This window comes from Bactrocera neohumeralis, chromosome 2 (genome assembly GCF_024586455.1).
Source record: "Bactrocera neohumeralis isolate Rockhampton chromosome 2, APGP_CSIRO_Bneo_wtdbg2-racon-allhic-juicebox.fasta_v2, whole genome shotgun sequence".
Lineage (NCBI taxonomy): Eukaryota > Metazoa > Arthropoda > Insecta > Diptera > Tephritidae > Bactrocera > Bactrocera neohumeralis.
The window spans coordinates 42,260,662-42,285,209 of record NC_065919.1 but is presented as its reverse complement, the minus strand read 5'-3'; the positions used below and the strand labels follow the sequence as shown (position 1 = coordinate 42,285,209).

Here is a 24,548-nt window from a genome sequence, read left to right as displayed (position 1 = left end):
CTTGACAAATTTACTATAATTAGCTTAATGAAAGTGGCGAACCCTCAACTTATGCAGTCAAGGTGATTACTTTACCATTGTCGTTTGATATTATATATTTCTAAGCAAAGTATGGATGTGTTTGACAAGTTCTAATTATTCATAAATGTAGTAAAAACTAAAAACAAGTTCAAATAGATGAAATAACACATAAATACATATTTACAGAAGTAATTAAAGTCACTGAAAGAATAACTAATAAAGCTAATAAAAAGTTACTGCTGTTGGGCGTTTAGTTTGCACGCAGACCACATATGTACATACATATGTATATAGTAGAGCACAGCAAAACGAAAATCATATGAAATCGAGTGCATGATTTTTAATAGAGAAACACAAACCGTCTGTCATTCAAGTGAGATTGGTTCACTTATGCCATTCAACCCATCCCAATGGTAAAAGGCCCACCGGCCCATACAAAATGCGTGAAAAGGCTCAAATGCCTATTCGTTTACTATCTGGTCTACCTAATTTGGGTACCATAACACAGGAACATAGCAGGAAACGCAGCATATATAGACTGATATACTACCGTGAGCAAAAATTTTACCGACTACCAAGATGTCATGAAACGTATTATTACTGGCGATGAGTCTTGGATCTATTTTCGGCAAATAGTTATATAGACACACCAATAATAACAACAAAAGAAGTCCTTACTTTACTTTTACCATTCGAAAACTTTTTCAAACTAATCTTAAAAATAGCTGACGAATGACTGTATCCGTTCCGTATGGAGTTATTAGTTAAAAGCTAAGAAAGCTCATTGGCTATTCAATACTAATCTATTCCGTTTATCAAATCTACGACTAGTTCGATTACTAGTTTAAATTCCATGCACCAAACAGCCATACTCATATTTTTCTACATTAATATGGTTCGCTGTGAGCTGCAACTGTTGCGTCGCAAATTATTTGCTATGCACTAAAGGGTTTGTGTAAAAGTGAGGTGGTTTTTCCCTATGGCAACAAACATCAATGTCCTACTACATTTGCTGCATGCAACTCTAACAGTCAAATTGAATTAAGACAAATTGAAAGTACATAAGAAAAAATCGTGGGCAAATAAAATAAATGTCCGTGAATATGGAAGCAACAAATGACGAAAGGAAAACATGGTCGAAAGGAAGCGAGAATTATACAAACGGTTGGTTGCCACCTATTAAAAGGAAAGCAAATGCATTTAGTTGCGAGAAAAGGAAGAAACAATTAGTGAAATTGTAAGTGCTTTAACTTTTTAATGAAAATGAATTAATACAGTTGCGTTCGTGAAAATAATAAAGCAACAGTTTCACATATACAAAGACCTTTTCTAACATGTAGTGATTTGTCATACAAGCGTGATTATTTTGTTGGAATAGACACTATAAATTTCGGCTGCATTGCAGGTGAATATTTTAGTATAAAGGATTTAAAAATAGATTTATATTGACTTTGATTCGATCGGTTTGAATGACAGCTATATGCTATATCGAAGATTGTACTGTTGCCTTAGACAATAGTCCAAGCCAAATTTACAAATTACCTTCGTCCATACAAGGACTTGAGTTTGAGTATATGTAAGTATATTTTCAAATAAAACAAGTAAGGAAGGGCTAAGTTCGGGTGTCACCGAACATTTTATACTCTCGTATGATAAAGTGATAATCGAGATTTCATTATCCGTCATTTACATATTTTTCAAATACCGTATTTGCGTAAAGTTTTATTCCGCTAACATCATTGGTTCCTAATGTTTATACTCGTATTATACAGAGAAGGCATCAGATGGAATTCAAAATAGCGTTATATTGGAAGAAGGCGTGGTTGTGAACCGATTTCACCCATATTTCGTACATGTTATCAGGGTGTTAAGAAAATAGTATATACCGAATTTCTTTGAAATCGGTATAGTAGTTCCTGAGATATGGTTTTTGGTCCATAAGTGGGCGAGGCCACGCCCATTTTCAATTTTTAAAAAATGCCTGGGTGCAGCTTCCTTCTGCCATTTCTTCCGTAAAATTTAGTGTTTCTGACGTTTTTTGTTAGTCGGTTAACGCACTTTTAGTGATTTTCAACATAACCTTTGTATGGGAGGTGGGCGTGGTTATTATCCGATTTCTTCCATTTTTGAACTGTGTGTGGAAATACCTGAAGGAAACGACTCTATAGAGTTTGGTTGACATAGCTATAGTAGTTTCCGAGATATGTACAAAAAACTTAGTAGGGGGCGGGGCCACGCCCACTTTTCCAAAAAAATTACGTCCACATATGCCCCTCCTTAATGCGATCCTTTGTGCCAAATTTCACTTTAATATTTTTATACTCTCGCAACAATGTTGCTAACGAGAGTATTATAGTTTTGTTCACATAGCGGTTGTTTGTAAGTCCTAAAACTAAAAGAGTCAGATATAGGGTTATATATACCAAAGTGATCAGGGCGACGAGTAGAGTCGAAATCCGGATGTCTGTCTGTCCGTCCGTCCGTCTGTCCGTCCGTCCGTGCAAGCTGTAACTTGAGTAAAAATTGAGATATCATGATGAAACTTGGTACACGTATTCCTTGGCTCCATAAGAAGGTTAAGTTCGAAGATGGGCAAAATCGGCTCACTGCCACGCCCACAAAATGGCGGAAACCGAAAACCTATAAAGTGTCATAACTAAGCCATAAATAAAGATATTAAAGTGAAATTTGGCACAAAGGATCGCATTAGGGAGGGGCATATTTGGACGCAATTGTTTTGGAAAAGTGGGCGTGGCCCCGCCCCCTACTAAGTTTTTTGTACATATCTCGGAAACTATTATAGCTATGTCAACCAAACTCTACAGAGTCGTTTTCTTCAGGTATTTCCATATACTGTTCAAAAATGGAAGAAATCGGATAATAACCACGCCCACCTCCCATACAAAGGTTATGTTCAAAATCACTAAAAGTGCGTTAACCGACTAACAAAAAACGTCAGAAACACTAAATTTTACGGAAGAAGTGGCAGAAGGAAGCTGCACCCAGGCACGGACGGACGGACAGACGGACAGACAGACATCCGGATTTCAACTCTACTCGTCACCCCGATCACTTTGGTATATATTACCTTATATCCGACTCTTTTAGTTTTAGGACTTACAAACAACCGTTATGTGAACAAAACTATAATACTCTACTTAGCAACTTTGTTGCGAGAGTATAAAAAGTAAAAATGCTTACAATTCGAAGGAGTCTATGTGAAAACCAATTGAAAGAAAAGAGTACCTATCCGGAAAGTACCTCTTTGGACGAAGAAGCTGTGGACTGGAAAACAATTAAACACGGAGATCTGAGCATTAGGTATGAGCTTACAGAAAATATCGGCGTACGCAGCTCAATTGCAACAGCAAATTTATCAAGGAGAACACAACTATCACCAGTGATCAAGGAGGCGTGGGCTGAAATCTCTATGAACAATGTAAGGATTTAGTAGATTACATGCAAAGTCGTAAAAATTTGTAACGAAATGTTAACCTATCGAAAAAATTATAATTTTTCGTTTCAGACCTTAAAGCAACACATCACGCGTGTCATTTCGTCAGTGGAAATGCTCGTACGAGTCATCGAAAATTGCACTCAACGGTTCACCTGAGACGTAGCAGCGACCAACATTTGAAAGAGAAAATCTTCAAAAAATTAATGCTAAAGAATGTTCTTTCGAATGATAATTAACATGTCCCGTTAAATTTTAAGTTTCTATGTTTTCTCTTTAAAAAAGTAGGGACGCTCGAAATGCATCAACCTTTAGTAGCCAAGTCTAATAGTACACCAGTCTCTTTAATTAATATTATAATAAATTCAATTACAACTTAAATATTTTTTATTTTTTGAAAACCCGAAAATTTTAATTAAAAAAATTTAAATTTCTAATCCCAAATACCCGGATTGTAAAATTAAAATTAAAAAATCTCAGTAATGCTTGCAATATCAATTTATGAAAACACAGACTTATTTTCATTTAATTACTTTTAATTATTATATTTCAGTTAGAAATATGAAAATCTTTCCTTTTTATCTCTTTTCATTTGAAAAATAATTTACTTGTTACTCCAATTTTTTAATTAAAAAATAACTTTATTATGATTAAAAATTAAATTTCCAGTTTTTATTTCCGATTTTCGGATTAAAAAAATAAAATTAATAAAAAATTACAGATTTTATTTTAATTAAAAAATTCGCTTCGCACTGAAGCCAACTTGTTTTCGATTAGGGCTTAAAACTAATACAAAATGTACAATAGAACAAGTGTAACAGCAGCGAGTTTAGAATGCAACTTTATAGTACCATCATATTTCAAATAAATTGTACAGAAAATTCATAAACATTGAGTTCATGTACACTTCATCCTACCAAAAGCGGATCGAGGGCGATGTATCAAATTCAATTCGCATGTAGCAACAGTTTTAGAGGTTTTGCTACCAACACACACTTTCACTTCTACGGTTACTGTGGGTTTTCGCTAACTGTGGTTGCTGTCTAAGCCGTTGTTTTCGCTGCCCCCTTTTCACCAGCCGATATCGTTCGCAATTTATGCGTACCAATTAACCTTATGACTTTATAAAGCGCTGCATTAATTTTGCATAAGTAGCTCAAAATATAGTAGCCGGCCAACCAATCCGTTGGTCAGGCAACTAAAAAGAAATGCGGCAACTTTAAGTGGAATGTAGGGCAAGGATTTAGCACTAGTGATCAAGAGCAACGAAAATAGCGGAAAGGTTAAGTGTGACCAAGGTTTATTTATAAAAACCAATAATGGACTTATCAACTGAGTGCTGGCGAATTTGTTAATTATATTTTAAAATATTTTTATTTTAGATAGGAGGAAATAAAAACAAAATATATAGCGATCTCTTAATTACGTAGATGGTGGTAGTCGATATAACTGGTCAGAGGATGAAAAAACACTATGAGATTCGAAAATTTACTTGCTACTTCAGGCTTCATCAAATGATCAAAACGTTAAAATAAATTTATTTTCGGAAATCTGTCATATCGTCTCTCTTCTGCAAAACGATAACTAGAGATTTTGATGAAACTAGTAGATGTGGTCAATGCCCCTCTGACTAGGTCGGCAGTGCAGACGGGTAAATGTTTTTTGCAAATTCATAAGTTATTTTCATCTAAATGAGGAATAATTTCGTTTTTACTAAGTGGATTGAAGGAACATTACCACAAATACTCCGTTTAAAATTTTAAATGATTGTAACTTTGTATTTTTATACTCTTGCAATCAGTTGTTTCAGAGATATATCGATGAAACTTGGTATATGGGTTCCTTGCTACAAAAAAAAATCGATTTCGAAGAAGGGCGTAATCGGATCACTGCCACGCCCACAAATCGCCATTAACCGAAAACATATAAACTGCCATAACTAAGCACTAAATTAAGATCTAAAGCTGTAATTTGGTACAGATTATGGCAGTACCAAAAGGCACCTGTGAGCAAAAACTTTTTAACACTTTGAGCCCCGCGTGCCCACCCGTGGTCATTTTTTTTCTGTACCGATGGACCGCATGCTGACGAAGGGTTGTGCTTTAGTTGACAAGTTGGTTTGTTTGTTTTTGTTTTATTGATTGTTTACTTAGTTTTATTGATTTTTTGTGATTGAGGTGACTTTGTGATATTTATTTTTGATAAACCAAATGCATTTTTGTTGTTTTTTTTTTTCTTTTTTTTTTGTCCCATAATGAAAATCCACCAATGTCCACGGGTGGTCACATTGTCCCAAATCGTCAAAACATAAATGTCCACCGGTGGTACACGCGGGGCTCAAAGTGTTAAAAGGTGGGCGTGGACCAGCCCTCTAACAAGTTTAATGTACATACCTCCTAAACCACTTAAGCTATAACAACCAAATTTGCTGAGTACAAATATTTTAATAACTCCTAGCGACAGTGTGAAATGAAATCGGAGGATAACCCCGCTCACTCCACATATAACAGTACTGTTAAAAACTACTAAAAGCGCGATAAATCAATAAGTAAATACGACAGAGGCATTAAATTTTATCTCCGAGATGGTATGAGAGGACTTTATGGGAGCCGGCGTGAAAATTGGTCGATGAGCGTGGCACCGCCCCCCTTTCGTTGAAATCCCATATCTCAGAACCCGGCCAACGAGTTTAGACTAAATTTCAACGAACATTCTTTTGTTACAGTTGAAAATAGGCAAAATCGGACTACAACTACGCCTATTTCCCATGTAACACAATTTAAAATTCCACTTGATCCTTTCACTTTCCAGAACACAAATCAGTAATAATTCCCTTAAAGTATGGCACCTTTTGACCAAAAATTGTCCAAGTCCAACCAAAACTGTTCAAGACCCTAGGTACGGAATATGTGGACCGCAGTATCTATAGTTGACTTTTGACCGAAAATATCGGTTAATGTGTGAGATATATAATTGAAAAGCAGGGATAATCTTTCTCTGATAATGGTATGTCTGTATGTTAAAAATTGGTCGAATCAGGCCATATACCTAATATAAAGATTTTCGAAATTCCAGGTGACTTATTGCTGGACAGCCAATATTTGAGTTATCTTAATGAAAATGGGAGAGTGTGTTTTAAACATGACAGTTTATCTTTGGGCCTAAAATGAATATTCGACCTTAAGTTCAAAAATTCACATTAAACACACTCTACACACATTTTTCACGTCAAATTAATTAAATTGAACTATAAACATTTAAATAAATCCATATTTTACACTTTTTGCATGTTTTTTACCAAAGAAATCTTTATTTTAAAAATTACAGTTTACATTCGTAGTAAACATCATTTATGTGCTAACAATTACGACGAAATAGGGCGCTGCCATATGATAACAATGCTCAAATTCCTCTATACATGCATATGGATATTTTCTTTTTTAAATTTAATAAACAAATAAGTGATTATATATATATGTATATATGTATGTATAAGTAATGTTATATAATAATATTATATATGTTGTCACCTAAAATACAAAACAACGTATCAGCAACAAAAATGGAAATCGCTGTTAGATATAATTACGAATATTTAACCATTTTATAACGAAAGCTCAAATTTTGTTTCAATATGAGTGCATAACCAAAAAATATAACCACTTTAACCGCTTTATAACCAAAACTCAAATTTTTTTTAATAGGAGTGGTTTCTATTATATAGTTTCCCTTTCTCTTGTAAACTATTTTGCATTTTACATACATAAGTACATAGGTGACGATATGTATAAGTAATATTATATTATAATATTACGTAATAAAGTGTAAAGTACAGAGCATATAAACAGTCTTTCCATTCAGATGGATTTTTTCTTAATAAAATTTAATAGAGTACCACGCGAAAGAGCGAAAAGCGCGACGTGATATTAAATATAAATCACATATTATTCATATATGTACGTATTTGGAAAAAGTGTTCACATATTCAATATTAGCTTGAAAAATGTTTTTTATAGTTAATATAGAAAAAAAAAATCACGCGAAAATGCAAACAAAGAAAACGCTAAAAAAAATCTTTAATTTTTGGTTTTTAAGATGTGGCAAGGCTGGCTTTCCTCGTAATTATAAACATTCTAACCTTTTCAACCCTGAATTTGATAAGTGATTTTTAAATTAATAATTTTAGCTGAAAACTAACAAAATAAAAGTGAAATATGAACTTATTTCAATGTTTAGAGCGTATATTTAAATACACCAAGTGAAAAATGTAAAAAAACTTAGTGAAACATAGAGAAATACCATGTGTTTTTAGTGCAAATTTTTGAATTTTTAATCGGGAATATTAAAAAAAAAATATAAGTTATTTTTCCACTTTTTTGCATATTCCTCCTCTGGAGGATACGGAAATTCGATTTTCTACCCCTCCGCCAAAGTAATCGGAATCGTGCCCTAAAATGGATAAATGTGAGCGAAAACTTGACCCAGCCTACTTATAACTATTAACCGAATTTTCGAACATTCGGCTGACTTTGCTCCATATGATTGGTTATTGTATATGAAGTACTTTCGTTTTACTAACAAATCTTATGCCGAATGTGTCGTCAGTGTATGAGTTATATAAGATATATGTATATATAAAATTTCTTAGATTCCGATCCTCTGGTTGACGTTTTACATCTTAAAGTATTTCATTGGCTTTAATTATTGCAAGTTGTAAGAGTATAAAATGTTCGGTTGCACCCGAACTTAGCCCTTTATTACTTGTTTTTCATTTTATTTATTATTAGTTGTTTATATGGGGCATTTATAATGGTCAAATGAATGGTTTGCAGATTTTGGCAAAGCAGAGTTGTAATGCATAAACACTTTGCATGGTCTGGGTATATGATTTAAAAATGCTTTGCATATTGTGTTTACGAAAGCATTCATATTTAAATACCACTATTTCATCGGTCAAGCATGGAGGTGAAGGAAAGTTCTCTGATCGCCATTCACTTGGGAGTGGCCAGAAACGATTATTTTATATATGGCTCAAGCAGCTCACGACTTCCGGTCTTTGACCAAGTATCCTCTGGGTAGCCTAAGAACATCCGTTTGAAGGCGAGCAAAAGTGAGAAGGCAAAACATGTCATACGTAGGGTTGTGCGCTGGGTTTGGGACCCGCCACGTAAAACACACCCCCAATGAAAAATAACAACCAGCCTCGGATGAGAGACCCTTCTTTTGATGACGACCATGGCAAACGAAATAAGGACTACGATCTAACATCGACTCGAACCACTATCTTGTAGCGGCCAAGATTCGCACTCGCCTCTGTGCAGCAAAAAGCGTCAACAAACACAAGGTATGTTCGACGTCGAAAAGCTGCAATCAAACAGTCAGTCGAACGATTTTCTACTCGGCTTGCACTTCTGCTCTCTGAGAGCACTCGTCAACTCAACGTACAACTGCAACCGAAATCATTCGTTTTCGGAAAATGCAAAAAAAAAAACAGCTGGTACGACGAAGAGTGCCGTGTCGCAACGGAGAGAAAACAGACTGCCTATCTCGCAACGTTACGATCGACCACAACACGTTCGGGATGGGATAGATACCGAGAGTTGAAGGGGGAAGCGAGACGCATTTGCAGACAGAAAAAAAGAGAGGCCGAAATGCGTGAGTGTGAAGAGCTTGACAAGCTGGCCGACAGTGGTGATGCTCGAAAATTCCACGAAAAAATGCGGCGACTAACAGAAGGTTTCAAGATCGGAGCATACTCTTGTAGAACCCAAGGAGGTGATCTAGTGGCCGATGCCCAGAGCATACTAAAATTATGGAGGGAAAACTTCTCCAGCCTGCTGAATGGCAGTGAATGCATAACGTCAGGAGAAGACGGACCCGATTCCCCAATTGATGACGATGGAGCAGACGGCATGCATGAGCTTCTCGTAAAATTTGATCGGATGAAAGCACGCCCAACGATTGGAATTTAAGTGTGCTCTGCCCAATCTACAAAAAGGGAGACACCACAATCTGCGCCGTGGGATAAGCCTCCTCAACATGGCATATAAGGTTCTATCGAGCATATTGTGTGAAATATAATATTAAAGCCCACCGTCAACAAACTGATTGGACCTTATCAGTGTGGCTTTAGATCTGGCAAATCAACAACTGACCATATATTCACCATGCGCCAAATCTTGAAAAAGACCCGTGAAAAGAGACTCGACACACACCACCTCTTCGTCGATTTCAAAGTTACCTTTGACAGCACGAAAAGGAGCTGCCTTTATGCCGCGATGTCTGAATTTGGTATCCACGCAAAACTAATACGGCTGTGTAAACTGACGTTGAGCAACACTAAAAACTCCGTCAGGATCGATAAGGACCTCTTCGAACCGTTCGATACCAAACGAGGTTTCAGACAAGGCGACTCTCTTTCTTGTGACTTCTTCAGCCTTCTTCTGGTGAAAATAATTAGAGCTGCAGAACTAAACTAAACCTAGAAGATACAATCTTTTATAAGAGTGTACAGCTGCTGGCGTATGCTGATGATATTGACATCATTGGCCTTAACAACCGTGCCGTTAGTTCTGCTTTCTCCAGAATGGATAAGGCAGCGATGTAAATGGGTCTGAACGAGACGAGACGAAATATTTCCTGTCATCAAACAAACAGTCGTTGACAGTCATAACTTCGAAGTTGTAGATAATTTCGTCTATCTTGGAACCAGTATCAACACCAACAACAATGTCAGCCTCGAAGTCCAACGCAGGATATCTCTTACCTTGTCTTAAAAGACAGCGGCTACGCTGCCTAGGTCATGTCGTTCGAATGGAAGACCTGCACTCCGTGGGAAGGACCTGGCTTCGCTTGGAATCTCCAATTGGCGTCACTTTGCGAAAGAAGAAACGCTGTTGTTAACTCGGCTAGCCACCGCGTAAGGGTTCTGCGCCAGTAAAAAGATGTTTCAGCTTTTATACTGCCGTTTTCAGGGTCCAAAACTTTTGTTGCGCGAATTTTCAAGAATGAAGTACTTTTCATATCTAATTTTTACCTATTTCACATGAGAAAAAATTATTATTTTTATATGATTAATACTTTTTATTAATAAAAAAAACCCAATTTTGAGCAGACTGAAATATTTCATAAATCTTTCTTATAAAGGGGCGGCTGCTCCCTGCTGCCATACCATGTATATATCTCGATTAGTTTTGGTGTGACCTGTAAACAAGCTTGAACAAAACTATTATACTCTGCCGACAAGTTGCAAGAGTATAAAAATTCCGAGGAATTTTTAAGAACCCGACTGTCGAAATGACTGTTTTTGTTATCCCTATGTGTAATTTTTTTTTTTATATAATCGCAAACTTTTCCATTCAATGAATTTGAAGTATTTCGATATAGCACTATTTCTGACATCTCTCACCATGCCGACATTTAAACCAGACATGCGAATTCGGACATTGCTTTTTAAGATTTTAGTCGCCTCTTACGACAGGCATGCCTTACCGCGGGAATATTCTTATCTCCCTCCCCGCAGGGAGAGTCAGTGTTGACAGTCATAACTTCGAAGTTGTAGATAATTTCGTCTATCTTGGAACCAGTATCAACACCAACAACAATGTCAGCCTCGAAGTCCAACGCAGGATATCTCTTACCTTGTCTTAAAAGACAGCGGCTACGCTGCCTAGGTCATGTCGTTCGAATGGAAGACTCCGTGGGAAGGACCTGGCTTCGCTTGGAATCTCCAATTGGCGTCACTTTGCGAAAAGAAGAAACGCTGTTGTTAACTCGGCTATAACCGCGTAAGCGGTTTCTGCGCCAGTAAAGAAGATGTTTCAGCTTTTTTATACAAGTCCTACATTTTTGCAGGAGTATCAAAACTTTTGTTGCGCGAATTTTCAAGAATGAAGTACTTTTCATATCTAATTTTTACCTATTTCACATGAGAAAAAATTATTATTTTTATATGATTAATACATTTTTTTTATTAATAAAAAAAATTAAATTTTCGATAACTTTTGTGAAATATTTCATAAATCTTTCTTATAAATTTCGAAGTGGTAGGGTATCAAGACTTCTGCTGCCATACACATATGTATGTATATATCTCGATTAGTTTTAGGTGTTACAAACAACCATTAGGTGAACAAAACTATTATACTCTGTCGCGACAAGTTGCAAGAGTATAAAAATCGGGTGCAGACATGTTTTAGAGCATACTTTAGTTTAACACTAGATATACCTGACCAGTCAAAATGACTGTTTTCGATGTTTTAATTAAAAATTCCTACTATGTGTAATATTTTTTTTTTTTTTGTAGTGATATCATGACTTTTCTAGTTATAACTAAAGAATTAATTTTATAAAGTTTATATTACTGTATATACGTATACTGTATGTATTTAAAAGACTGGAAACCCCATTAAACACTTCCTTTTTAAGAAAAGTCATCTTGACTGATTTGGTATAAATAGGTATACTTCAATCGCTGGTATATCTAGTGTTAATGGCAACAGTTGAATACAAAATTCTACCCCACCTGCTAATGTTTCTCGCGTTTTTTAAGCTTTGAGCTTTACAAAATCAGCTTCCACATTAGCAAGTACTAGTTCCAATAGAAAAGACAATTGTTGAATGTGAATCCGACGCAGTAAAATAAATAATCTTAAGGTGTTTAAAATCTTTATCGAGTATAATTAATTACTGGCTACTTGAGCATAACATATCAACAAAAACAAGAAAAACCTAAACTTCGGCTACACCGAAGCTAAAATGCCCATCACATTTGCTTTTTTTATAGCATAGAAGGATACGAACAGGTCTTTAACTTCTTATTGTTTCTTTATAATGGTTATCCAATCCCCCTTTGGGTAGTTTCAAGTTGATTGTCGTAAAAGTCATTTAACAAAGGAAGGAATTACGCTCAGAAAACGTGCTATTTCGATGGGGTCGGATCAAAGAGTTAGATAAGTGGTATTCATTGCACGCAGGACATATACCACTGGGGTCATTTTTTGATATGTTGGAGTTTCACCTGCGACAATATCAAGAACAAAGTTGCGCAGTTCCCACACCAGCCGCTACTACTTTACTGGAGTTGGCCCACAAGGGCAAGAGCTGTTATTTCGGCGATTTAAACCTGTTTGGATCGGAAAGCTTTAGGCTAAAGTATTATCTTGATTTTGATCGGTCCGTTTGTATGGCAGCTATATTCTAAAATGATATCGGACGGCTGTTTCAACAAATCTGCAAACTCAGAAACGAGTTCGGGTATATGCAGATGGACAGACAGACGGAATTGATCCTCTGCTCATGCATGATCAAGGTATAAAAATTTCAAAATGTAAAATAGAGTTTCGTTAAATAACTGTTTGTTTGGGTTAAGGAACAATTTCGCAAGTACTTTTCTTGATTGTTTTCTAAATAGAATTTTGTCGAGTTCACAGTACAGAATGCTTTACATTAAAATGTTTAAAACTAAAAATCGGTTGAAAATGTTTATATATGGTACATGGGTGAATATTCTGTGCTTACAAACTGATTATTTAATAACTGTATTAATTGGATTTATGTATAAATCATGATTTTTATTGCGATGTACTCACCTGAGCACCGGTTAAAGTAGCCATATCCAAAATAATGTTGGCCTTCAGATCCTTGTGGGCGTAACTAACACCATCAGCCAATACGAGACGCCCCTCAGCATCAGTATTGTTAATTTCAACAGTACGACCAGAATACAAAGTGTGCACATCATCTGGACTGTGTATCAGCAACCGGAAACATTACCAATTAGTATTTGTAATACTTATTTAATTAAAGAATTTACCGAGTAGCGTTCGGACCCACCGCATTTTCCGCCAAACATAAAACGGCATGTAAGTTTTCTGTGAAGCCACATTTGATGGCCGCATAAAAGGCACCCAAAATAGCCGCAGCACCGCCACAATCACGCTTCATACCCGGCATAGCTGTCTTGCCTTTAATGCTCAAACCGCCTGTATCATAAACAATACCCTTGCCGACCAAAGCAATAGTATCCTGGGCGCCTTTTGGTTCATAAGAGAGTACAACCAAAGCCGGTGGCACAGCGGCTGCTTTGCCAACACCATAAATTCCACCAAATCCGCGTTCACGCAACTCTTCACCACGTATTACAGTAGGCTTTATGCATAATTCTTTCGCTATTGTTTCAGCTTCTTTCACAAAATGACTTACGTTCATTTCATTGCAGGGCATATCTACGATACGTGCCGATAAACGTATACCACGCGCCGCCTCTTCAACACATAAAATATCCGTGGAGCTTAGGGGCTCTTCGCAAACTTGTCCATCCTTTTCAATGATAATGAATTCAACATTTATTATGGGCTTGGCACTGTCGTAGTTGTCATCGTTGTCCATAACCTCATCTTGAGAATAATTTTCAGATTTACTTTGGCCACCACTAGTTTTTCGAGAATACAGAGGAAAAGCCCGCGCTACAGCACAAGCACTAGCAAAAAGATCACCACGATCGCACACAATAACAACACTCTCTTCGTTGGCGTGCATAATGTGGGTCCGAACCAGACGAGTAATGGCGTGCGAACGCGAAGGTGTATTATGACGGGAGCATTTGAGCGGCACAGCCGCTACGGTGGCACAATCCAAATACAGAGAACACTTATCCGTAGGTGAGGGATGTAAACAAGCAATGGCATGCTTGAATGTAGTCTCATCGACACGTGAATCTAATTTACATGATACATTTGAAAATTTTAACAAATTTAAGTGGCGCAACTGTCCAATTATGAGAACGGGCTTATAGTATGGATCGGAAGTTGTTAACGAACTATTGAATTTGATATCAGCAGCCATCTAAAATATAATTAAAAGCAGATATTTCAATTAACAGTCATACACATAATAAATAACAAAATACTTAGATAATAAAATAAGTTTCATGTTTTTTAGAATTGAGATAACATTTTAGATACATAGATAATGTGTGTAGAAGCCCTGCACTTTTCCTTTATAATCTGAAAAATCAAAAACTAGTTTTCAATTGATTTAGTTCAGTGTAGTATGTACAGTTGTTTACAAAAAATAGGAGTGACCACATGAACAAAGTGTTTCGTTCAATTCTAGAACTGGACCAACTGCATTTGCACTAGCAAAGATGAACGAGAATAACAATCAAATTAAAAATTTGGTTGGTATGTAGTATATACAGATGTGTCAGAAATAATAATAATGAATAAAATTTTTGGAAAAGAATTTTATTTAACCTTTTTTCGATTCTTTACATAGTTAGATAAATGCAAAACCTGGTTATCAGATGTACAATAATTATTTTTACGGCGCTTTTTGTTTGTTTGTTTGAGTCCGAAACAACCTGTTCGAAAAAATAAGAACTAAATATAAATAGTGACACGAAGGTTTATTTATATAGATTAAGTTATTCTTCAACGATTTGTAATCACATTGATATATCTGAAGTGCATAGAATCACATGCGTGCGGTATTTTTCTAAGCCTTTTTTGCTACTTTTCTATATTTTGTGAAAATTGTTTTTCATATTCATACAAAGGTGTTCGATAGGATTAGGGTCAGGGGATCACGTCGGTCAATCCATCATAATAATATTTTTCCTACGAAATCTTTCCTAACTTCTTTCGAGATATGTCTGTCATTATCTTTCGAATTTCGCACCCTTTCGAATTGGCATATTGTCTTCGACATAAGTTTGAACCACGTCTTTCAGATTATTATTAACATAACAAATGGTGTCCTTAGTTCCTGTGATCCTTGCTGGAGGCCCAAAACCAAGAAAACATCTCTATAACATCAGCTTGGGGCATCCATGTTTTATAGAATTTGTTGTATATTTTACATTGACTTGCTAGTTGGGGGATTGTTGAGATATTGTATTTCATTACCACAGTTGATCTGAACAATTTTTTTCTCATGGTGCATAGAAACTTGTGCCAAACTGACAGAGGTTCGAGAGAAGCGTACCTTTCTTGGACTACGTGCTTTTAGATTTAAAACAGTTTAACCTTCTTCTTATACACACTTAGGGACAAAGGAATAGGTGTGATTTTAACGGTACGGTTTTTTCGTCAAATGGTGTTGTGTTACTTTGTATACCGTTATATTTTTACGATGAAGGTGAATGAGTAGAGCGACAGCATCAACAACTTGCATTATTTTGTTAATTTCGCGATTGAGTGACAATTTATTGTTGCTTTATTAAAATGGGCTGGCCAATAAAATATGTGTAACTAATATGTTAAAAAAATAAGTGGTTATTTTGAAATATTTTTCATATTAATTTAGTATTGGAGTATTTCGTCACCTGAAATGCAAAATAACGTATCATCAAAAAATTCGAAATTGAGTGTTTTATTGATTACGCTTCACTACTTTAAATTACATATGTTCAACATTTTCAGGTTCTGCGGTCAGATAAACCAGTTTTAACCAATATTAAAATTTTATTTCACTCATGTTCCATTTTATTTCGTGTTTCATTCATGTCACTGTAAATTTCCGAAAATGTTGTTACGTTATTTTGCATTTAAGGTGACGATTTGTAATTTTATATTTCTTTGAACATCGTAAACTGAAAAAAGAAATTATTTAGAATGAATCGTAAAAGCCACAGAAGAGCGTCGATTGGTAAACAAATTTCGTGATGTAGGAAAAACGTACAAATTCATTGCAAATATGTTAGGGCGATCGAAAAACTTTGTAACTAATGCTGTAAAGCAAAAAATGAAAAGGAAACTCGTGGTCGTGTCACTAAAACTGGTCTGATTAATGATCGCCGTATACTTCTGATCGAAAACAAGTATCCTTTTGTGACTTTAAATTGCAGCGGAAGTTAGACTAAATGTTAGTTCGCGGAGAATTCGGCGTCAATTAGTAAACGGTAATTTATCGAGGCGTAAAGTCAGAAAAATTTCTCTTGTAGAAAGTCTACTTACAGAAGTGAAAAGCCTTTGGCGCTGAACATAAAAATTGGTGCGGTGCCAACGGAAAAAAATTGGCGTATTATTTTATTCAGTGATGAAGTTAGGATTAATATTTATGGAAATGATTGTAAAGAACTGTACCCCGGCCTAAAGGCAAAGAGTTGGTTTGTAGATACACTACAAAGACAATTAAACATGGGGGCGGAAACATATTTGTGAGTGGATGTTTCCTCCTGGCAAGTCGTTGGAGCTTTATTTTGGATAAAGGGTACAGAGATATTTTGCAAAACGTCATGCTACCATATGCTGAAGAAACTTGCCGTTAAGATGGTGTTATCAACAAGATAATGACCCGAAACAATCTTCGAGGTTGGTAGCTGAGTGGTTCAAGGATGCAAATGACTGGCAGCCTTTTCATTTTAAAATATTAAAAAATTAAGAGAATAAGAATTTGAGAATAAGTTGAATTTTTTGTGTAAAAGAAATTGGAAAAAATGTAGAAAAAGACAATTAATTATACTCCTATTATTTTGAACAATGTAAAATTTTGTTTTTAAAAAATGTTTTAGTTTGAATATTCGGAAAGAAAGATTTTCGACATATTTAAGCTTAATAAAGTAAAGCAAAGATATAACTAAAAGAATATTGTTTTAATTGCAAATATTTCAAAGTTATTAAGAAAAAACTGCTTTCACCTATTTTTTTTCTAACTCGGACCATAATTTAAGTAAAATATTTTTCGAAATATATTGTTCGTGAATTTCAATATTTGCTTTTGTTTTTTCAAACACACCGGTATGTACATACATATGTATATCATCAATTTCTGTAAGTACGTAAATGAGATAAGTAAATTTTTCAATTCAAACAACAATTGATCACGACTTTTCCACACTGCCCTTTGTTTTCATATTATATGTATATAAGTATTTACTATAAGCACGTATAAGCATATTTGTAATCAAGCAAAGTTGCATATTTTGAGTACTTCGATTTGTTATAAACTTACGTGGGAATCAATACGCCTTGCACCACTGTCAACTTCCCTTTTTTGCATATTTTATATTACGTATGTTTTGCTTATTAGAAAATACAATTAAATTTTATTAAAATTAATTTCAAATGAAATGTCCACCTTATAAGCGGAGCTGACAAACGCAACTGTCACCGTTCAATTATAAAATCTTGCAGAGAGCAACGATAATGTTTTGCAAATGAAAAAGCAATAAAATGTAATGTAGAAAAATTTATTAACAATAAATTAGCGCTTATCAGCGGAATTAACGCATAATATGTGAATGTGAACGAGGGTGAGTGCTCGCACAATAAAGATAAGATGGTACAGTGAAACTGACCTAATTCAAAGGAGCTATAGTAAATTTATTCTAATTACCATTAATTGGACTAAACGAATCGATTAAAGCGAGAACTCCAGTTCGATTAATAACAGTATATTACTATATATTACTTTATATACGTTTCAATATTGATTAAAATTAAAATGTGTTCCATTATTGCGTTCATAAGCAGTATAATTCGGCAGACCCCTGTTAATTGTTATCAGCAAACATTGTGCAGATGTTACATTTTATACTCTATAAGTACAACGTGACGTATAACCAAAAGTAATTGATTATAAGCCAATTTATTTCGTAATGCAACTTTATTATCAGAATTAAGTATCTCCCATTTTTTAATATTCATAAAGAAAATGATTTCCCGTTCACTAGCAAACTCTCATGACCTTGAGAAAATTTACAGTAACTCAAGATTGCATATATAAATTGGAAGTGCGGTAGGTAATTTGAATAGAATAATGTATTGCGATGAAAGTTGAAGCAACTAAATCAGTATATTGTGATGTGGTGATCTATTTTTAGTTTGTCAGCAAATAAATGCATATTAGAATTTTCCACAAAACTCTTGAAGTCGAATTATTGCCAACTAAGATTCCAAATATGCGGTTGGCAGCAATAATAATTTTCAAGATTAATGCAGTATGAATATACCTAGTTATATGCATATGCTTTTCGCCGCCATCAAAAATTATTGTAAATGCGGTTCTTTTATCTCACCTTTTTGGCTGCTGCGTTTTTATGATGGCACACTGCAGAATTTGTTACTTTTGTGGCAGTACGCAGAACAGTTACAGTTAAACGTTCTGTGCAATTAAGTATGGCAATCCCCAATGCGTTTACGATGATGTGCATCAATTTTGAAGAAAATAATGCGAAAATGTGCAAATAAGCTACCGGCGCCGAAGTGTAAAAGTTGTCAATCCAAAATAGTTTTGGAGCTCTATTTTACAATATCCCCAAAGGTTGACATTTGTAGTTTGCTCTTATTCGCCAAAAAAAGTGTTACCAGATTTACAATAATACTGTGTACCAAAGGGTAGAAAAATTAAAATTCTGACAGATAAAAGTGAAATTTTGACAACTCATTACCAGTTCACACACGTTCTCTTTTGTCGCCCCAACTGGTTTTTGTTGGCGAGTAGATGACGAGGAATGACAAATGGAGCAAGCCGCATGGTGGTCTTGTTCTTAACATTACGCTGCTACACTTTTCTGCATTTCTTTCTATATTGAAATTCTTCTCATGGTTGTAATAGCACTTTGTTTCAAATAAATACGATATGTTAAGGAATTTGAACTCTGTTGCCTATCATCAGCGTCTCATTGATTATTAATTATTGACTACTGAAAGTTATGGATAATCTATTATTGGTAGGATAAAGAATGAATTTCTGTTTTTTTTATTTAAGTATGATATAGAAAGCTAACGATAGTGTTACTGCAACAAAAATTGCTACGAAGCTTGAGCTAATTGAAATGATGTTTTGTTTTATGTTATACGTTATAGTTCATTTGCATTATTTAAATGTACACTCAGCGAAAAAAACCCACGCACTGGGAGAGTGGTTTTATATAGCGCAAAATTTAGATTCATATTATCTTAAGATAAAAATTTTATTTGAGGGCCAAACATTTTTATTTAGTTTATGTTTCAAGCATTTTTATATAAAAAACTTATAGTTTAACACTTATTTTATTGAAAAATGTAAAAACACACACATAACAAACCACAGAAGTAAATTTTGTTATAAACAATAATGTAATTTTTAAACAAGTTATTTACATATTTTTTGTTTTATATGATTTTTATTTAGCAATAGATTATATAACAAATCAAAATAACATATTTTGTATAAAAAAATTCTTAGTATTTTGTAAAACCCCCCCTCCTCCTAATAATCTCGGTTATTTGTTTAGGCATGGATTCAAAAAATGGGATAGATACCGAGAGTTGAAGAGGGAAGCGAGACGCATTTGTAGGCAGAAGAAGAAGTCCGGAGCATACTCTTGTAGAACCCCCAAAGGTGATCTAGTCACCGATGCCCAGAGCATACTTAAATTATGGAGGGAACACTTCTCCAGCCTGCTGAATGGCAGTGAACGACCAACGCCAGGAGAAGGAGAACCCGATTCCCTAATCGATGACGATGGAGCAGACGTTCCATTGCCCGACCATGAAGAAGTTCGAATAGCAATTGCCCGCCTGAAGAACAACAAAGTGGCAGGGGCCGACGGATTGCCGGCCGAGCTATTCAAACACGGCGGCGAAGAACTGATAAAGGGCATGCATCAGCTTCTTTGTAAAATATGGTCGGACGAAAGCATGCCCAACGATTGGAATTTAAGTGTGCTATGCCAATCCACAAAAAGGGAGACCCCACAATCTGCGCCAACTACCGTGGGATTAGCCTCCTCAACATCGCATATAAGGTTATATCGAGCGTATAGTGTGAAAGATTAAAGCCCACCGTCAACAAACTGATTGGACCTTATCAGTGTGGCTTTAGACCTGGCAAAACAACAACCGACCAGATATTCACCATGCGCCAAATCTTGGAAAAGACCCGTGAAAGAAGAATCGACACATACCAGCTCTTCGTCGATTTCAAAGCTGCTTTCGACAGCACGAAAAGGAGCTGCCTTTATGCTGCGATGTCTGAATTTGGTATCCCCGCAAAACTAATACGGCTGTGTAAGCTGACGTTGAGCAACACCAAAAGCTCCGTCAGAATCGGGAAGGACCTCTCCGAGCCGTTCGATACCAAGCGAGGTTTTAGACAAGGCGACTCCCTATCTTGCGACTTTTTCAACCTGCTTTTGGAGAAAATAGTTCGAGCCGCAGAACTAAATAGAGAAGGTACCATCTTCTATAAGAGTGTACAGCTGCTGGCGTATGCCGATGATATTGATATCATCGGCCTCAACACCCGCGCCGTTAGTTCTGCTTTCTCCAGGCTGGACAAGGAAGCAAAAGAAATGGGTCTGGCAGTGAACGAGGGCAAGACGAAATATCTCCTGTCATCAAACAAACAGTCGTCGCGCTCGCGACTTGTCAGTTACGTCACTGTTGACAGTCATAACTTTGAAGTTGTAGATAATTTCGTCTATCTTGGAACCAGCGTAAACACCACCAACAATGTCAGCCTAGAAATCCAACGCAGAATAACTCTTGCCAACAGGTGCTACTTCGAACTAAGTAGGCAAATGAGAAGCAAAGTCCTCTCTCGACAAACAAAAACCAAACTCTATAAGTCACTCATAATTCCCGTCCTGCTAAATGGTGCAGAGGCTTGGACGATGTCAACAACTGATGAGTCGCCGTTGCGAGTTTTCGAGAGAAAATTTCTGCGAAAGATTTATGGTCCTTTGCGCGTTAGCCACGGCGAATACCGCATTCGATGGAACGATGAGCTGTACGAGATATACGACGACATCGACATAGTTCAGCGAATTAAAAGACAGCGGCTACGCTGGCTAGGTCATGTGGTCCGGATGGACGAAAACAGTGCAGCTCTGAAAGTATTCGACGCAGTACCCGCCGGGGGAAGCAGAGGAAGAAGAAGACCTCCACTCCGTTGGAAGGACCAAGTGGAGAAGGACCTGGCTTCGCTTGGAATATCCAATTGGCGCCACGTAGCGAAAAGAAGAAACGACTGGCGCGCTGTTGTTAACTCGGTTATAATAGCGTAAGCGGTGTCTACGCCAATTAAGAAGAAGATTTCTCTTGGATTTTAATTTCAATGATCATGTTTGCGTTTAGAACCTTTTCAAGATTTTACTTAGGTTTTCCTTATCGTAAACTTCACATTTAAGGCGGTGTCTGTGGAACCTTGGATGAGGTTCTTCATGTATAATTTCTTTTTCTTTTATGGTTGTAAATATAATTTGATTTTTAAATATGTCAGTGAGGAATGAGCTTTGAGTTATTTAACTTCAGCCGTGATAACGCATCGGCGACTACGTTTGTTTTTCCTGGTACTATGGCGAGCTTTTCTTTCTGTATTGTGGAGTAATTTTCCTCGGTTTATTGAGTGATCTAGATATGTAAGTTATGGGTCTATTGACCAATTATCCTTTGTGAAAGAACTGCTCCGGTTTCAGTATTGGACGCATTTATCGTCAGAATAAACGGCAGGTGCAGAACTTTTTTTAAAAGCGGATATTTTTTCAAAATCTGTCAAAATACATTCTCCCGTAACGATATGACCTAAAAAATTCGCATAGTTCTAAAAACAATTAGATTTTTCAAGATTGACCTAATTTAAAAGTTTTTTTTTTATTCGAAAGCGTGAATCTTCAATATTTTGTAAATGTTGTTATTTAGTTTTCCCTATTGTTATAATGCCGTCGATACTCATATAAACGTAGCAGAATTTTCCTATAAGCGGTTTGAAAACATTATTGATCATTCTCTGAAAAATGGAAGGGACATTTTTAAAACCGAATGGCAATCTAGTAAATTCACATTTACCATTGGCTGCAGAAAAGGCCAGAAAGGTATTTTCTATGTCCCTTTCCTTCATCCTGATTTGGTGGGATCCGGATGTAAGGTCGAGTGTAGTAAAATACTTACATTTGGCTAAGCTGAGAGTTGTTTATATCATTTAGTCGTTTAAAATCTACAACTACTCTGTACTTTTTCTCTACAAAATTTTTCTTTTTTCTTTACAAAAATGACAGTTCAAAATCACTTGATCGGAGTGATTTGAAACTGATCCACGCTAAATCTCTCTGTGCGACTCTGATTTTGCGCCATCTACTTGGCAGCATTGGGAATCTATTACATTATCACAGCTGATTTAGACACTACAAAAAGGAAAAAATTTAAACAAACAAATTTTTATTAGAGCAATGAATCTAATTACTGCTGAAAATCGACTTCCCAAATGAAAAAATGCGTCCATTATTTCCATTATATGGAAAATATTTAAAATAATACGGCTTTTATTACAAAATACTATATGACAATGTTTTCTTTTGACAAATATTGAGCGATGTAAATATTTGAATGGCAAAAACACCTGTTTTTAATTTTTTCAACGGCAGTAAGAACACTGTTGGGTTATGAAATGCTTAAATGTAATCTAATCTTTTAAATTTTCGGTCTTAACATGGTATAAGGATATGATTTTGTATAGATCGGCTCTTCACTTGTTGTTCTAATGCAGTTGTATCGAATGTCCCACTGTCGGAGACTGGTCCGAAAAGTTGCGAATATTTATTATTATTTTGGCAGTACCACATCCTTGAGGGTTATTGTGACATTTTTCCTATTTTTGACTGCTCCCAATTCCTTGAGGGTATCATCACCAATGATGCCATCAAAGGATTTTGAAGTAGGAAACATAAAGAAATCAAAATCATTTGTAATACCTATAATTCCGAAGAATGGTCCACATGATTTATGGGTTATATTTACTTCACTTTCGGCTGAGAGAACTTTAAAAGGACACTCAAATTTCTCTGAATTTTTTGAAAGTTTTTCGGAGACAAAGTTTTTATTAGCTCTCGTATCTATAAGGAACTTGACAATATCCCCGTTTTTTAAAGTTAGGTCTAAATAGGGTAGCCTAAATAGGCATCTGTCATAAAATTTATTTCCTCGCCCTCTGATTGGACATTAAATAATTTTTGGGTTTTCCTAGGGATATTTGAAGAATAATTGGATGGCCTTTCCATAGGCGATTCAAATAGTTTATTCTTCGTGGATATTTACGAAGTTTATGTAAATTGATTTATTTTTAACCGTTTCGTGTTTGAGTTGCTTACAAAGTATAAAAACCGACAATCGATTAATATCTATGATGATCTCTATTCAGTACATTCAAAATGACAGACAAGAGTTCTTTTTAGTTTTGTGACCTGCTAGCTATCAGGTCTCAAATTTGAGGCAATATTTTGAGACTAACGCTAGAGACTGTTTAGTGAATAGTAACTAGTCACAAATTGAGACTTTACCCCAAAATGTCTCAAATAGAGACTAGAGACTGGTTACAGAATCCCGCTATTAAAATCTCAAATTTAGAGACTTGAGACTGTATCACAGTACAGAATCGCACAGTTAACAGATCCAAATTTGTAGGTGACAGACGGCTTAACCGTGCGATTCTGTAACTTGAGACAGTCTCAAGTCTCTAAATTTGAGATTTTAAGTTAGAGACAATTTTTGAGACTTGAGATGATATTGCTATTCTGTAAGTGAAAATCTATTACATTTCATTATTCAGAGATGTTTTTACACTTGAATGAAAATAAATATGTCGATAACAAATATTAAATTTTCTATAACATAGTCAAAAAACATAATTATCAATGAAAATAAAAATATATGTTGACTTTGTTTCATAATATTTACGAAATTTATGTAAAATTGATTTATTTTTAACCTTTTCGTGTTGTTGCTTACAAAATATAAAGAAACGACAATCGATTAATATCTATGATGATCTCTATTCAGTATATTCAAAATGGCAGACAAGAGTTCTTTTTAGTTTAGGTCTCAATATTTTGAGACTAACGCTAGAGACTGTTTAGTGAATAGTAACTAGTCTCAAATTGAGACTTTGCCTCAAAATGTCTCAAATAGAGACTAGAGACTGGTTACAGAATCCCGCTATAAAGCTCTCACAAACAGCAGATTGTTAGTTTTATAATATTTTCAGTGAAAATGGATAGAAGATAAATATAGCGGTTGTTATTGCAATTGTCACAAAATTATTTTTTATTATAAAAACATATCAAGATGTTGTTTCATGAATCAAAATTTGAAAA

General features: G+C 35.5%; 1 protein-coding gene across 2 annotated transcripts in view; it reads right to left on the bottom strand.

Moving 5' to 3' along the window:
• The window catches only part of LOC126751268 (probable aminopeptidase NPEPL1), a 39,258-nt gene extending 20,508 nt beyond the window's left edge, over positions 1 to 18,750 (bottom strand). The window contains exons 1-3 of one of the 2 annotated variants that reach the window (XM_050461388.1): positions 18,495 to 18,750; positions 13,290 to 14,320; positions 13,066 to 13,222 (exon numbers count right to left, since the gene is read on the bottom strand). In XM_050461388.1, the coding sequence (XP_050317345.1) occupies positions 13,066 to 13,222; positions 13,290 to 14,320; positions 18,495 to 18,629 (1,323 nt within the window). In that variant the 5' untranslated portion in view covers positions 18,630 to 18,750. Of the gene's footprint in view, positions 1 to 13,065; positions 13,223 to 13,289; positions 14,321 to 17,428; positions 17,566 to 18,494 lie in introns of those variants that run through there. The other variant, XM_050461390.1, reaches the window with a different exon arrangement.
• Between the last annotated feature and the right edge of the window lie 5,798 nt (positions 18,751 to 24,548).